This window comes from Haematobia irritans, chromosome 5, assembly GCF_050003625.1.
Source record: "Haematobia irritans isolate KBUSLIRL chromosome 5, ASM5000362v1, whole genome shotgun sequence".
Classification (NCBI taxonomy): domain Eukaryota; kingdom Metazoa; phylum Arthropoda; class Insecta; order Diptera; family Muscidae; genus Haematobia; species Haematobia irritans.
Genome location: NC_134401.1, coordinates 12,133,840 through 12,149,725, shown reverse-complemented (window position 1 = coordinate 12,149,725; position 15,886 = coordinate 12,133,840). Strand labels below are relative to the sequence as shown.

At 33.7% G+C, this 15,886-nt stretch overlaps 3 protein-coding genes across 3 annotated transcripts; 2 read left to right on the top strand and 1 right to left on the bottom strand.

The window, feature by feature from the left end:
- Nucleotides 1–1,045: 1,045 nt before the first annotated feature.
- Nucleotides 1,046–1,964, bottom strand: LOC142240942 (trypsin-1-like). Its single transcript, XM_075312687.1, has one exon. The coding sequence runs from the start codon at nucleotides 1,921–1,923 to the stop codon at nucleotides 1,144–1,146; it is 780 nt and encodes a 259-aa protein (XP_075168802.1). The 5' UTR covers nucleotides 1,924–1,964; the 3' UTR covers nucleotides 1,046–1,143.
- Nucleotides 1,965–2,305: 341 nt separating this feature from the next.
- Nucleotides 2,306–3,252, top strand: LOC142240931 (trypsin zeta-like). The gene has a single exon (XM_075312677.1). It carries the CDS (start codon nucleotides 2,321–2,323, stop codon nucleotides 3,212–3,214), a length of 894 nt encoding a protein of 297 aa, XP_075168792.1. The 5' UTR covers nucleotides 2,306–2,320; the 3' UTR covers nucleotides 3,215–3,252.
- A 5,226-nt stretch (nucleotides 3,253–8,478) lies between these two features.
- On the top strand, nucleotides 8,479–9,355 carry LOC142240940 (trypsin 5G1-like). The gene has a single exon (XM_075312685.1). The coding sequence runs from the start codon at nucleotides 8,489–8,491 to the stop codon at nucleotides 9,269–9,271; it is 783 nt and encodes a 260-aa protein (XP_075168800.1). The 5' UTR covers nucleotides 8,479–8,488; the 3' UTR covers nucleotides 9,272–9,355.
- Nucleotides 9,356–15,886: the final 6,531 nt, after the last annotated feature.

Sequence of the window (15,886 nt, the reverse complement as noted above, 5' to 3'; positions counted from 1 at the left end):
CAAGATCATGCGATTTGACGCCTTTAGACTATTTTTTGTGGGGCTACGTCAAGTCTAAAGTCTACAGAAATAAGCCAGCAACTATTCCAGCTTTGGAAGACAACATTTCCGAAGAAATTCGGGCTATTCCGGCCGAAATGCTCGAAAAAGTTGCCCAAAATTGGACTTTCCGAATGGACCACCTAAGACGCAGCCGCGGTCAACATTTAAATGAAATTATCTTCAAAAAGTAAATGTCATGGACCAATCTAACGTTTCAAATAAAGAACCGATGAGATTTTGCAAATTTTATGCGTTTTTTAAAAAAAAAAAGTTATCAAGCTCTTAACAAATCACCCTTTATAATGGTAAAATTAGATTGGGGAATCACTTACACAGCAAAAAAAGCGTCGCCAAAAAATTGTGAAAATGTTCTTTTTGGATCCGAAAGTGATGCAAAATTTGGCGCATATTTAAGCGATGATTTTGACATGGGCTTGTCATAGGACGGATGTCCACCATTTCAACAGCCGTTGCACTGAATTTGCATCACTTCTTAAGGTTTGATGCGAATCCATTGATTTGGATGTGAATAAAGAAATTTTTTGATATTTTGACGAATAAATAATTTTAATTTTTTTTAATGCATTATAACGCTTGTCTGGAACGTTTGACATCAAATATTTTTAAAAAATTTTCTAGAAAGGATTTAGCATTTTTTCGGCAAACTTTAAATAATTTGCTCTATTTTTTAACTTTTAATCTGTTTTTAACCCATTTAAAACAAATAAAATTTTAAATTTCCCATTAAAAATATGAAAAAAGCGAGTTATAAAAAATTGACTCAAATGAACTTCCTGTGCTGTTAAAATAAAGAACATCTTTGGGAGACAATTTGTGGAAGTGCTTTTAAAGTTGTGCCTTAAGAAGAACTTCCAAATTTTTTTGCTGCGTATTTATAGTTCCCAAAATATTATCACAATATGATCTATTATCTCTACACCAATGCAAAGCAACCTCCCTTAATCCCGGTCAGTTTTTCTTTTGTTTAATTTCAAGGAAGACATAAAATATATCGGATTTTTTATTTAGTAAATATTTTTCATGTATTTAAAATTAACATTAGAATTTTGTTGCAAGGTGAAATGTCCTCATTTCATCGATTTACAAGGAAAGACCAGTCTTTTCGGCAATCCAAGGCAAGACAGATGAGACACGAGCATAGACACCAGGATAATTGGGTTCAGCACAACCGTAGCCCCAGGAGACGACACCATACAAAGTACCTTCGCGAGCCATTGGGCCACCAGAATCACCTTGGCAAGAATCCTTACCACCTTGAGGAAAACCAGCGCACAACATACGATCGGTAATGACTCCGAAACCACTGTAGGCCTTCTCGCAAACATCTTTGCTTACTTTGGGTACTTGGACAGCTCTCAAAACGGAATTGTCTTCATTAGGGTTCTTGGTGTTACCCCAGCCGGAAACGGTTAGGAGAGTACCATCAGCTAAATCATCACCAGAAGGCAATTTGGCATAGGTCAATTCGAAAGGCAAGACGGTTTCGTCATAGTCCTCCAATTCCAAAATGGAGAAATCGTAGTCAACAGTGCTGCCATCATATTTGTGATGTTGATGAATGCGAACGGGTTTAACCAAGAGACCACCAGTTCTGGAGAAAGAGGAGCCTAGGCGAACGTTGAAGTTGGGATAGAACTCGGAATCACCATCGGTACAGTGAGCAGCAGTAAGAACAAAGCGTTTGGCAATCAAGGAACCTCCACAGTAATGCCATCCATTTTGAAGGGATACTTGGAAGGGCACATCCTTGATATCGGTTTCGAAGCCACCAACAATACGACCATCCAAGCGAGGCATACGAGGTACGGCAGCTGAACAGCCAGCCACAAAGAGGGCAGCAAAGGCAATGAAGAAACGCATAGCTCAAATGTTCCCAAAAGACCACAGAAACTAATGATGCTTAATCTACGAAATGTGTTGCACTTTTATAGGAACTTTCAAAACCCTTAGAACCTTAAAATTGTCATTCTCCATTTCAAATATTGCTTCAATATTTTCTTATCTAAAGGAATTTTAAGAGTGTAGACTTAAAGTATTTTCTTGAATAGGTTTGGTTAGTATGCTAGGTTTTTGAAAGAAACGCCACTTTATCAGCCAGAAAGTAATCCCATTTACGTTACTGATATTTACAATTGACAAATCGCTATCACAATGCCATTGCATAAAATGCAACTTGCAATCTATCAAACCCCTGGAATTCCCTCCAACTATCTAAGCACTTGAAAAAAAATATATAGCCTGTACTTAGCAGAACCAAATGCCTTTTAGAAATAGTTTGCGTTTGGATTTCTTACGAATATCAACGTCTTACGGTAAAATGCATTTTGGACTAGTCCTTCTGATCTCCCTCTTGGCTTTCGGCCATACTCTACCTTTGGAGGAATCTGTAGAAGGATATTTGGAAGGATCTCGCATTGTTGGTGGTCAACCTGTTGATATAACTTCCTATGGCTATCAAATAAGTTTACGTAAGAGGAGTATTTTTAGTCCCCAGAGTGCGTATAGGCATATCTGTGGTGGTAGTATATATTCGGAGAGCATTGTCATCACTGCTGCCCATTGTGTCATTGGTGCTGTTCCCGGAGAATTTATGGTAGTAGCTGGTACAAGCTTCCGCACCGGTGGCGATGGTGTTATGGTCCCCGTTAAAGAAATCTTAATGCACGAATCCTATGATCCCCCAACCACCAACTATGATGTTGCCATTTTGATGTTATCTACTCCCTTACCACTGAATGGTTATAACATACGTGCTATAGATCTTATCGATTCAGAACCACTTCCTGGTACTGAAACTGCAATAACTGGCTGGGGAGCTTTGGTCCAAGGTGGTGCTTCGCCTCATCATTTATTTGTGGTTAAAGTTCCTGTGGTTAGCCGTGAGCAATGTAATGCCGATTATGAGGGTCGCATTACTGAGCAAATGTTGTGTGCCGGTGATCGTGATCAAGGTGGCAAAGATGCTTGCCAAGGTGATTCTGGTGGTCCACTGGCAATTCGTAATAAATTAGCTGGTATTGTATCTTGGGGCGAAGGATGTGCTCAACCCGGTTACCCTGGTATATATTCTAATGTATGGAATTTGAGGGACTGGATATTGGACAAGGTCAATCAGCAAAATGGCCGAAAAGAGTTCTTTGATTTTCTATGAGATGATTTGATAAATTAAATAAAAAATAATTAAAAATACTACTTTGCCCATTTCTTTAAAATTTTATGACAATATAAAATTAAATGCCTAACCCCCCATATATAAAAAACTTAATAAAAACTTCAAGCCTACTTTTACCATAGAAATTCCTTCAGTAAACTGCCAATAAATTGTTTGGCATAGTTCATTATAATTTGTTATTAAAGGGTGATTCTTTTGAGGTTAGGATTTTCATGCATTAGTATTTGACAGATCACGTGGGATTTCAGACATGGTGTCAAAGAGAAAGATGCTCAGTATGCTTTGACATTTCATCATGAATAGACTTACTAACGAGCAACGCTTGCAAATCATTGAATTTTATTACCAAAATCAGTGTTCGGTTCGAAATGTGTTTCGCGCTTTACGTCCGACAAATTTTGTTCAGCGATGAGGCTCATTTCTGGTTGAATGGCTACGTAAATAAGCAAAATTGCCGCATTTGGAGTGAAGAGCAACCAGAAGCCGTTCAAGAACTGCCCATGCATCCCGAAAAATGCACTGTTTGGTGTGGTTTGTACGCTGGTGGAATCATTGGACCGTATTTTTTCAAAGATGCTGTTGGACGCAACGTTACGGTGAATGGCGATCGCTATCGTTCGATGCTAACAAACTTTTTGTTGCCAAAAATGGAAGAACTGAACTTGGTTGACATGTGGTTTCAACAAGATGGCGCTACATGCCACACAGCTCGCGATTCTATGGCCATTTTGAGGGAAAACTTCGGAGAACAATTCATCTCAAGAAATGGACCGGTAAGTTGGCCACCAAGATCATGCGATCATGCAAGGCGTCAACTTTAGACTATTTTTTGTGGGGCTACGTCAAGTCTAAAGTCTACAGAAATAAGCCAGCAACTATTCCAGCTTTGGAAGACAACATTTCCGAAGAAATTCGGGCTATTCCGGCCGAAATGCTCGAAAAAGTTGCCCAAAATTGGACTTTCCGAATGGACCACCTAAGACGCAGCCGCGGTCAACATTTAAATGAAATTATCTTCAAAAAGTAAATGTCATGGACCAATCTAACGTTTCAAATAAAGAACCGATGAGATTTTGCAAATTTTATGCGTTTTTTAAAAAAAAAAAGTTATCAAGCTCTTAACAAATCACCCTTTATAATAAATTATGTTAAAAAAAATAAATAAATAAATAAATATTAAATTTAAATTATAATGCTAGTTAGTAATCACCACGATTTCTTTTATTATCTAATCATTTTATAATTGGAACATGTGTGCGTATGATTAATATTAATAAGTTAGCAATCGGAGAAATTTGGCCAAAACTTGAGTTATTTCACAGCGTTGGCAAATAAAGTGAAATCAAAGGGTAGATCAATATGTCCTCCAGAATTTAACAATACGGATTTTGACAATAAAATCAGAACTAAGAATTATATACCAAAATGGTGTGACATTCGAACCATGGTTAGGTTAGCTTATCCGGATTCATTTCAATCTGACTTTTTAGTTCATTCAAATACCACATTAACTAAAAAGTACCTATAACAAATAGGCATTTCTAGTTTTGTTTTTTTTTACCGTTGAATCCATCCGATAAAATTTTTCCAAAATATTGGCAGACAGCTTAACATAAATCAACATTTTTCAGTTCCACCGAACCATCGCAAAGGAAATTTAGAAAATGTTTATCTTTTGGGATAGGCACCTAATAAGACCAAATTTAATTTTTTTATTGTTCTCTTGGTCTTATCAAAGCTTCTCTAAGTGGTTTCACTGCAATGTGGAACGCCGTTCGGACTCGGCTATAAAAAGGAGGTCCCTTGTCACTGAGCTTAACATGGAATCGAGCAGCACTCAGTGATAATAGAGAAGTTCACCAATGTGGTATCACAATGGACTGAATAGTCTAAGTGAGCCTGATACATCGGGCTGCCACCTAACCTTGGTCTTATTAATGTCGTAAGAAAGTAGAACCCTATATTTTTATTTTATTATACAATTTTGAGGGGTGTATGCTATACTAAGATAGCTACCAGATATTATTTTAATTCGAACAGGGGTGCGTATGATTAATTTTAATAAATAATTAATCAGAGAATATTTACCAAAACTTGAGTTATTTCAAAGCGTTGGAAAAGAAAGTGAAATCATATGCAAGGTCAATATGTCCTCGAAAGGTGAGCAATTGTAACAATAAGGTTAGATCTGAGGATCATACAGGGGGGCTGATATGTAATGCAACAAAGTTGTGGGCTATTTTTTTTTAATTTGTTCAAATTTTATTGTTCGAAAGCAAAGAAGATTTGTTCGATTTGACTACCTTTTCACGAGTTATAGCTTTCAAACGTTCGATAATGTCAACACACGCTGCACCAAAGTGACTCTGCGGTATTTTGGCCCATTCCTGGCGATGTGTCGTCCTGAGATGGTCAATACTTTGGTGTTTTTTTAGAGCTAAACTTACAATCCAAAATGTCCCAGAGGCAAGTGTCTAATGCATTGAAATCTAAAGATTTTGGTGGCCATTGATCAGTAGATATGAAGCGAGTAACCTCCATTTTATGCCATTCTTAGTTGATGCGTGTTGAGTTCTATTGAATGACCATAATCTACGGCCTAAATGTTTATCTGCCCAGGGCACTACTGTCGTTAGGACTTTTTCCCGATAATATGTGGCATATATATTTTCCTCCACTCCACAGTCGATAGATACTCCACAGTCGATAGATACGACCATCGGCCGTTACAGTGGCCCACACCATTACCATCAGTGACACTTGGGCTCTGGTGGCCAATCAAAGGTGTAAATTTTCAGCTGACCTTTTTCGTAAAATTCAGTCTAACATTCTCAGCTCACGAGCAAATATTCTAACACTGCGAAGGGTATATCGATCAAATCTGGCTTTGAATTTTGAATTGTAATATGAAAAACATTTTTTTATATAAAGCGCAATGCCATGGTCCTCAAATCATTGCATCCTCAAAAAATTCTAATCACTGGAGAGGAGGCTTAAGCCCTATGTAGGATCTAGGGTGTCCAAAACGGCCGAAAACTTAACTATTTCAGTATTCGCTTTGGATATGAGAAATTGACTTGTACAGAGAAATTGGCGTAGCCACCTGTTTGTCAATTTCAACATATTTGAATTTGAAATATTAGCATACTTTTAGGCGAAGAAATTTATGTGAAAAATAAATGGACATGCTAATGAAAATTGTTCATAAACTTATTACTGAACATACAAATACCCATGGATTGCGATGCTATAATTGTTTGATATACTCTAAAAAGCGATTAGAAAGAGCTAGAGATAAAAACAACTGTGATAAATTAGATATGATACAAAAAGTCACCCATTAGTCACACGTTTAGTTAGCCTATTTTGGAATTTCATAAGATATATCTTCTCATAAGAAGATATATATTTTTATACCCTGCGCCACACTGTGGAACAGGGTATTATAAATTAGTGCATATGTTTGCAACACCCAGAAGGAGACGAGATAGACACATGGTGTCTTTGGCAAAAATGCTCAGGGTGGGCTCTTGAGTCGATATAGCGATGTCCGTCTGTCAGTCTGTCCGTGAACACATTTTTGTAATCAAAGTCTAGGTCGCAGTTTTAATCCAATCGACTTAAAATTTGGCACAATTATGTGTTTTGGCTCAGAATAGATCCCTATTGATTTTGGAAGAAATCGGTTCAGATTTAGATATAGCTCCCATATATATCTTTCGCCCGATATGGACTAATACGGTCCCAGAAGCCAGAGTTTTACCCCAATTTGGTTGAAATTTTGCACTAAGAGTACAATTAGTAGTGTAGTCAAGTGTGCCAAATTTTATTGAAATCGGTTCAGATTTAGATATAGGTCCCATATATATCGTTCGCCCGATTTACACTCATATGACCACAGTGGCCAATCTTTTACTCCGATTTAATTGAAATTTTGCACAGGGAGTAGAATTAGCACTGTAGCTATGCGTGCCAAATTTGGTTGAAATCGGTTCAGATTTAGATATATCTCCCATATATAGCTTTCGCCCGATTTACACTCATATGACCACAGAGGCCAATTTTTAACTCCGATTTAGTCGAAATGTTGCACAGGGAGTAGAATTAGCATTGTTGCTATACGTGCCAAATTTGGTTGAAATCGGTTCAGATTTAGATATAGCTCCCATATATATGTTTTTCCTATTTCGACAAAAATGGTCAAAATACCAACATTTTCCTTGTAAAATCGCCTAATAATGACTCTAATTTTCCTAAACATCTAATACGTATATATCGAGCGATAAATCATAAATAAACTTTGCGAAGTTTCCTTAAAATTGCTTCAGATTTAAATGCTTCCCATATTTTTTTACTAACATTGAGTTCCACCCTAGTGCATTAGCCGACATAAATTTTGAGTCTATAGATTTTGTAGAAGTCTATCAAATTCTGTCCAGATCGAGTGATATTTAAATGTATGTATTTGGGACAAACCTTTATATATAGCCCCCAACACGTTTGACGAATGTGATATGGTATCGAAAATTTAGATCTACTAAGTGGTGCAGGGTATAATATAGTCGGCCCCGCCCGACTTTAGACTTTCCTTACTTGTTTTCAAATAGCTAAGTCCTTACTCAAGTTTGTTGCAACATATTTCTGATTAATATTTTTTTTTTAAATTAATCATAAGCTTAAAAGGACAAATTTACAAACCAAATGATTTCATTTTGTTTGATATCGCTTCGCATTAGTCACACGTTTAGTTTGCCTTTTTGGAAATTTTCCTATACAATTAGGCAAATTGAGACCATGCAAGTATTTTGTTTGCATGTAAAACAAATTCCACATTGCGATAATTTTGATACATAATTTATTGCTAGTAAAATCACAAACATGAAAGGTCTGTAAAATCAAACAAACGATTACCAAGATATTTAGACTATCACTGAATGATTATGAAGTGATTTAAACCCGTTGAAAGGCAAATCAATGAAAAGCCATAATTCAATTTGGCCAATAACCGATTTTATGTAGACCTCTAATCTTATAACCTTCTGCTTCTAATAACGTGGGCGTGGGTTTATCGCAAATCTCTTTGTATACCCCTGTATATATGAAATCAATGAACTTGCAGTCACATTCAAGGGTGTCCAAGTAAGATTCCCTACACAGATGACCTATAAAATTCCTATAAATTCCATTCAATTTTGATTTGATCAACATTAGTTTGTGGTCTTTAAACATTAGCGTTTGGAAAATTTGTGAATCATGTATTCCTTCATCAGTTTTGCTGTACTCTTTGCTGCTGGTTGCTCGGCTGCCTCTGTACATTTACCTCGTCTGGATGGCCGTATTGTTGGTGGTTATGAGACCGACATTAAGGAAGTTCCCTTCCAAGTATCCCTTCAAAATGGATGGCATTATTGTGGAGGTTCTTTGATTGCCAAACGCTTTGTTTTAACCGCTGCCCATTGTACCGATCGGGATCCAGAACACAATCCCAACTTCAGTATACGTATTGGTTCCTCTTACTCTAGAAATGGTGGTCTCTTGGTTAAGCCCATTCGCATTCATCAACATTGGGACTACAATAACATTAATGTAGATTATGATTTCTCCATCGTGGAATTGGAGGATTATGACGAAAGTGTTTTGCCTTTCGAATTGACTTATGCCAAATTGCCCAAGGCTAAAGATGTAGTGGCTGAAGGAACCCTTCTTACTGTTTCTGGATGGGGTAATACCAAAGACCCCCAAGAAAGCCGTGATGTTTTGAGAGCAGTTCAAGTTCCCAAAGTTACCAATGATGTTTGCGAACAAGCCTACAGTGGAATCGGAGTCATTACCGAACGCATGTTATGTGCTGGTTATCCTCAGGGGGGTAAGGATGCTTGCCAAGGTGATTCTGGTGGTCCCATGTCTATTGATGGTGTTTTGGTTGGTGTTGTCTCTTGGGGTTATGGTTGTGCTGAACCCAATTATCCTGGTGTCTATGCTCGTGTATCATCCATACTACCATGGATTGCCAATACCACTGGTCTCGATTTATGAAAAATAACAATAAGAATATGTGATATTTGATTCAGGACAATGATTAAAATAATCTATCGTAAAAAAAAGATTTTATAAAAGAAATATCTATGTTTTTTTAATTCTTTTCTAACATTTTTGAAAGGCTTTATATAGAAAAGTTACTAACGTATAAAGAAATATGGGTTCAAACTAGATTATCTTTTCTAAATAATACAGGGACATTTCAAGGCATCTCCAAGTGGTTTCCCATACAATGGACAACAAAATGGAGGTCCCTTTAAATAGAGTGGCACTTATCGAGAAGAAAACCCTTTTACCATATGTGGTATCACAATGGATTGATTGATTGAATAAGAAACTCTTTCCCTATATCTCGAATATTTTGTAAATAGATTAATTAAAATTTTGGCAGAATTTCTCAGACCATTAATATATTAATATTATTCATACGCTCCCATGTCCTCATAAGATAAATAATTTAATAATATTATTCATACGCACCCATGTCCTTACAAAAAATTATTTGAATATGTCATCTTCCCTAGAGCAATATGTTAGTATGCTCAGATTTATAGTTTTATATTTTTGCAATGGAATTTTTGAAAATTACTTACGAAGTAGCTAAGCAATTTCTCTGTATGCATTAGTTACTATTCCAAAGATGTGTGTGTAGGAAGAACCATTTACCTACCGCAATTGACCTATCGATTCATTTTGTATCAAATCGATACGAAATCCACAAATTTGAGCGATATATCCGCGGTTGACACAGTTGGTAGAATTCTACCAAAAATAGCAGATTTTTTTTTCTGTTTGGTAGATTGGTAGAATTCTTGATGTTTTTGAAGATTTTGCCAAATATTCCTCTCCAAAAATTTTCTATAGAAAAACATTTTGACAAAATTTTCTATAGAAATAACATTTTGACACAATTTTCTATAGAAATAACATTTTGACAAAATTTTCTATACAAACAAAATTTTGGCAAAATTTTCTATAGAAAAAACATTTCGACAATTTTGTTTGTAAAATTTTCTATAGAAATAAAATCTTGACAAAATTTTTTATAGAACTAAAATTTTGACAAAATTTTCTATAGAATTTAAATTTTGGCGAAATTTTCTATAGAAATAAAATTTTGACAAAATTCTCTATAGAAAAAAAAAATTGACAAAATTTTCGATAGAAATAAAAATTTGACAAAATATTATATAGAACTAACATTTTGACAAAATTTTCTATAGAAATAAAATTTTGACAATATATTCTATAGAAATGAAGTTTTGACAAAATTTTCTATAGAAATAAAATTTTGACAAAATTTTCTATACAAACAAAATTTTGGCAAAATTTTCTATAGAAAAAACATTTTGACAATTTGTTTTTAAAATTTTCTATAGAAATAAAATCTTGACAAAATTTTTTATAGAACTAAAATTTTGACAAAATTTTCTATAGAATTTAAATTTTGGCGAAATTTTCTATAGAAATAAAATTTTGACAAAATTCTCTATAGAAAAAAAAATTGACAAAATTTTCGATAGAAATAAAAATTTGACAAAATATTATATAGAACTAACATTTTGACAAAATTTTCTATAGAAATAAAATTTTGACAAAATTGTCTATAGATATAAAATTTTGAAAAAAAATTTCTATAGAAATAAAAATTTGACAAAATTTTCTATAGAAGTAAAATTTTGACAGAATTCTCTATAGAAATTAAATATTTGGCAAAATTTTCTATAGAAATAAAATTTTGACAAAATTTTCTATACAAAATAAATTTTTGCAAAATTTTCTATAGAAATAAAATGTTTACAAAATTTTCTATAGAAAAATCATTTTGACAATTTTTTTTTGTAAAAATTTCCAAAGAAATTAAATTTTGACAAATATTTCCATAGAAATAAAATTAAGACAAAATTTTATATACAAATTTAAAATTTGCTATACAAATAAAATTTTGACAAAAATTCTTTATAGGAAAAAAATTTTTGACAAATTTCCGACAGAAATAAAAATTTGACAAAACATTCTGTAGAACTAAAGTTTGGAAAACATTTTCTATAGAAATAAAATTTTGACAAAATTGTCTTTTTTTTTTTAATTTTGAAAAAAATTCTATAGAACTAAAAATTAGACAAAATTTTCTATAGAAATAATTACTTTTCTTTATATGGTGAACTACTCTCTTATCATTGAGTGCTGCTCGATTCTATGTTTAGCTCAATGACAAGGGACCTTCTTTTTATAGCCACTTGGAGAAGCTTTGAAACATTCCGAAATCTCACCATTATAACTGATAGGTATAACCACGGTGGCCACAGTTGGTAGAATTCTTCCAAAAATGGTAGATTTTTTTACAGTTTGGTAGATTGGTAGAATCCTTGAAGTTTTGGTAGATTTTCAATTTTTTATAGAAATACAATTTGGTAAAAATTCTATAATGATAAAATTTTCACAAAATTTTCTACAAAATTAAAATATAGACTAAATTTTCTATATATATAAAATTTTGACAAAAATTTCTATGGAAATAAAATTTTGACGAAATTTTCTATAGAAATAAAATGTTGAAAAATTTTTCTATAGAAATAATTTTTTGACAAAATTTTCTACAGAACTAACCTTTTGACAAAATTTTCTATAGAAATAAAATTTTTACAAAATAGATATAAAATTTTCTATAGAACTCAAATTAGACAAAATTTTCTATAGAAATAATTAATTTTTTATATATACCGTATATAATTATTACTTCAAAAGAACTTCTAGCGAAGTGAAAATTATAAATCTAGAAGAGCATTTTTGGATGTATAATAAAAGTAATGACTTAGGAAGAACTTCCAATTTTTTTTGCTGGGTTCCCATAGTTACCCTATCAATTCTCTTTGTTTCAAATCGTTTCGAAAGTACTCAAATTTTCTTTGATTATTTTTATATTATAATTCAAATTGGAAATAAATTCGTAGTGTTGAGATGGGAAAGGAACTCTTTCAAACTTTAGGAAAATAATATCTTAAGTGGTTCCATTCCATTTTCCACATTGTCTAAATTTTGTCAAAAAAAAAATGCTAAATCCATTCTAGAAAAATTGCGAATTTGAGGTCAAATGTTTTAGGCAAGCGTTAGAATAAATTAAAAATCATAAAAAAATATTTATTTGGTAAAATATCACAATTTTTTTTAAGTCACATCCAAAACACTTAATTCGGATCACATCTTAAGAAGTGATGCAAATATAGTGCAACGGCTGTGGAAATGATGGACATCCGTCCTATGACAATTTAACATGGTAAAATCATCGCTTCTGCGCCAATTTTGCACCGCTTCCGGATCCAAAAATCACAGTTGCATCACTTTTTTGGCGACGCTTTTTTTGCTGGGATTTGGTAAAAGTTCTCTGTTCAAAATTTTTTTAAAATTAATCATACGTACTCATGTCAGATTTAAAAAATGTTAGGCAGTATTTGGGGGCAGTGTTGGGGCAATTTTGACAAAATTTTCTATAGAACTAACATTTTGACAAAATTTACTATAGAAATAAATTTTTGGCAAAATTTTCTATAGAAATAAAATCTTGACAACATTGTCTATAGAAATAAAATCTTGGCAAAATTGTCTATGGAAATACAATTTTGACAAAATTTCCTATAGAAATAGCCCATTTTAAGGGAAAAATATCCAATACTTACAACACTGTTTGGGGACAATATAATGCGTCATAATTAAATTTTTTTTTCTTTTGCTTCCAGCAAAAACTGATAAAGAAAAACACCGCATGAAAAAATAACAAAAAATCTACTATCATAGTATAAGAAAAATCCTTGAAAGAATTTTTCTCAAGTTATCTGATTTATTTATTTTCAATATAAAATTTGTATCTCTCAATGAAAGTCAACATATGATTACAAATAACGTCCGGTCTTTTCAGCAATCCAAGGTAATGCCTGATAGACACGAGCATAAACTCCAGGAAAATCAGGACGGGCACAGCCAGCACCCCATGAGACAACACCCATCAAAGTATCATTCAGGACCAATGGACCGCCGGAGTCACCTTGACACGCATCCCTGCCACCCTCTACATAGCCAGCACATAACATTTGTTTGGTAATAGTGGTATTATAGGATTTCTCACAATTCATCTCATTAACTTTGGGCACTTGAACAGCTCTTAAATGATAGATATCATCAACTTTATCATATGTATCACCCCAACCGGATACTTGTAACACTGTACCATCTACCAACTCATGGCAGGAGGGTAATTTTGGATATTTTACCTCGAAGGGTAAGTCTTTTAAATCATAATCTTCCAATTCCACTAATGAATAATCATAATCGAAGGTAACTCTATTAAATTTGGGATGTTGATGTATACGTATAGGTTTCACCAATAAACCACCATCATTGGAAAATGTTGAGCCTATGCGTATCATGAAATTGGGATTATTTGATTGGTGTTTAGTGGTGCAGTGAGCCGCGGTAAGAACAAAACGTTTGTTTATTAAGGATCCTCCGCAAAAGTGCTGGCCATCTTGTAGGGATACTTGAAAAGGTATGTTCTTAATATCAGCCTCAAAACCACCAACAATACGACCATCCAGATGATTTAAAGATGCCAAGCAATAGGCAGTCACCAAAAGAAATACTGAAGAGGTTAATAGAAATTTCATTCTTCAAAACTAATTTGTAGTATTTCGCAATCGCAACTAATGACCAGTGACTAGATATCAATGTTTTTATATTGCTCTGGTATGATTTAATGTCCGGGTTACCTATTTTCAATACTCTCTACTGAATGGCAATCAATTAAAAGCAACAATTAACAGAGAGAGAATGAGAGGGAGAGACAGAGTACTTTTGAGTGACAATCAATTCAAAGCAAAAACTAACAGATAGAATGAGAGTCTGAGAGATAGAGTACTTTATAGTGATAGTTGTAGTTATGTGCAATGATTGCAACATGGGTGTTTCCTATTTTTGGTCATTATATTTCAATTTTAGCCAATATTGCGGAAGATTTGAATAGGGAAAAGTATCCAAAAATATATCATGTATTGAGTTGTATTGACAACCGGTTAAAAATCTTAAAAATCACAAAATCTACTTTTCGAACTTTTTAATTGGTCATCTGAAACAGTTTATTTTTTGTAAAACATTGCAACCCTATATACAACCCCTACATAAGTTACACTAAACTAAGGTATTAACCCTTTCACTACCGAAATAAACCTAATGTTAAAAACTTTTATTTTTCTTCTGTTTTTACTTGTACTAACAGCATGTAGAACAAAAATTGTCATTTTGAAAACCTACCTCAATTACTTCAAGAACTTGTTCTGAAAAGCATGTAGAATAAAAATTGTCATTTTGAAAATCTATCTCAATCACTTCAAGAGCTTGTTCTGAAAACTTGATTCTTGAATTGTGACCAAATGACCTTACGAAAATAAGGGCTATTTGGCCTATAATGTCTTCCAAAGTGTGAGAAAAAAATACAAAAAAGAACCCGAAAAAGTAGCACCTTTAGTTTAGTTGTATAAATGTCCATTTACTAGAAACATACAGTAGAAAAATTGTCTTAAATTTTCGTATTTTTTGTTTATTTTTAAAGAAGTTTATAAAAATGTATTTTAGACCTCACCAATATGGACAATATTTATAGCTTATTTAGATTAAAGTCTCTACTTTAAAATAACATCGAGAAATAAATCGAAACTAAGTGGGAAAATAGAATTTGGTGTCTTTTTCGAATGTGCTTCTAAGTGGACATCGGCAGTGAAAGGGTTAACGTTGAGCAACTTAAAAGAAAAACAAAAAAACAAGTACATACGGCCGTAAGTTCGGCCAGGCCGAATCTTATGTACCCTCCACCGTGGAGTGAGTAGAAACTTCTACTAAAGACTGTTGTGGTAAAACTTACCGATGGCAAGGTATCTCAAAACTTCTTAACATCGTCGTTTAAATTGTAAGTTAGTCCATACGTGGTATATATTTGACAACCAAAAAATAGATTCAATACGTATATAATTCAGTTCTTGACCCGGTATATGGTATATAGGGAAGTGTACAAATAATTACCAACAGATATGAAGGTTTGCGCGGTAATTAGAGAGCCGAGTTGAAATTAGAGAGCCGAAGTGAAATATGAAATATAAGGGGGCTATATACAATTACGAACCAATATAGCCCAATTTTTGTATGATTGGGGATAGGTTTATCTGGGGGCTATATATAACTATAGACCGATATGGACCAATTTTGGCATGGTTGTTAGCGGCCATATACTAGCACAATGTACTAAATTTCAAGCGAATCGGATGAACTTTGCTCCTCCAAGAGGCTCCGGAGGTCAAATCTGGGGATCCGTTTATATGGGGGCTATATATAATTGGACCAATATGGACGAATTTTTGCATAGTTTTTGAAGACTAAATACTAAGACCACGTACCAAATTTCAACCGGATCGGATGAATTTTATTCCTCCAAGAGGTTCCGGAGGTCAAATGTAGGGATCGGTTTATATGGGGAATATATAATTATGGACCGATATGAATTTTTGCATGATTGTTAAAGACCATATAATAAAACCACATACCAAATTTTAACCAGATCGGATGAAT

Bases quoted from the DNA above. Each gene is read 5' to 3' on its own strand.
- LOC142240942 (XM_075312687.1), bottom strand. From the start codon at position 1,923: ATGCGTTTCTTCATTGCCTTTGCTGCCCTCTTTGTGGCTGGCTGTTCA.
- LOC142240931 (XM_075312677.1), top strand. From the start codon at position 2,321: ATGCCTTTTAGAAATAGTTTGCGTTTGGATTTCTTACGAATATCAACG.
- LOC142240940 (XM_075312685.1), top strand. From the start codon at position 8,489: ATGTATTCCTTCATCAGTTTTGCTGTACTCTTTGCTGCTGGTTGCTCG.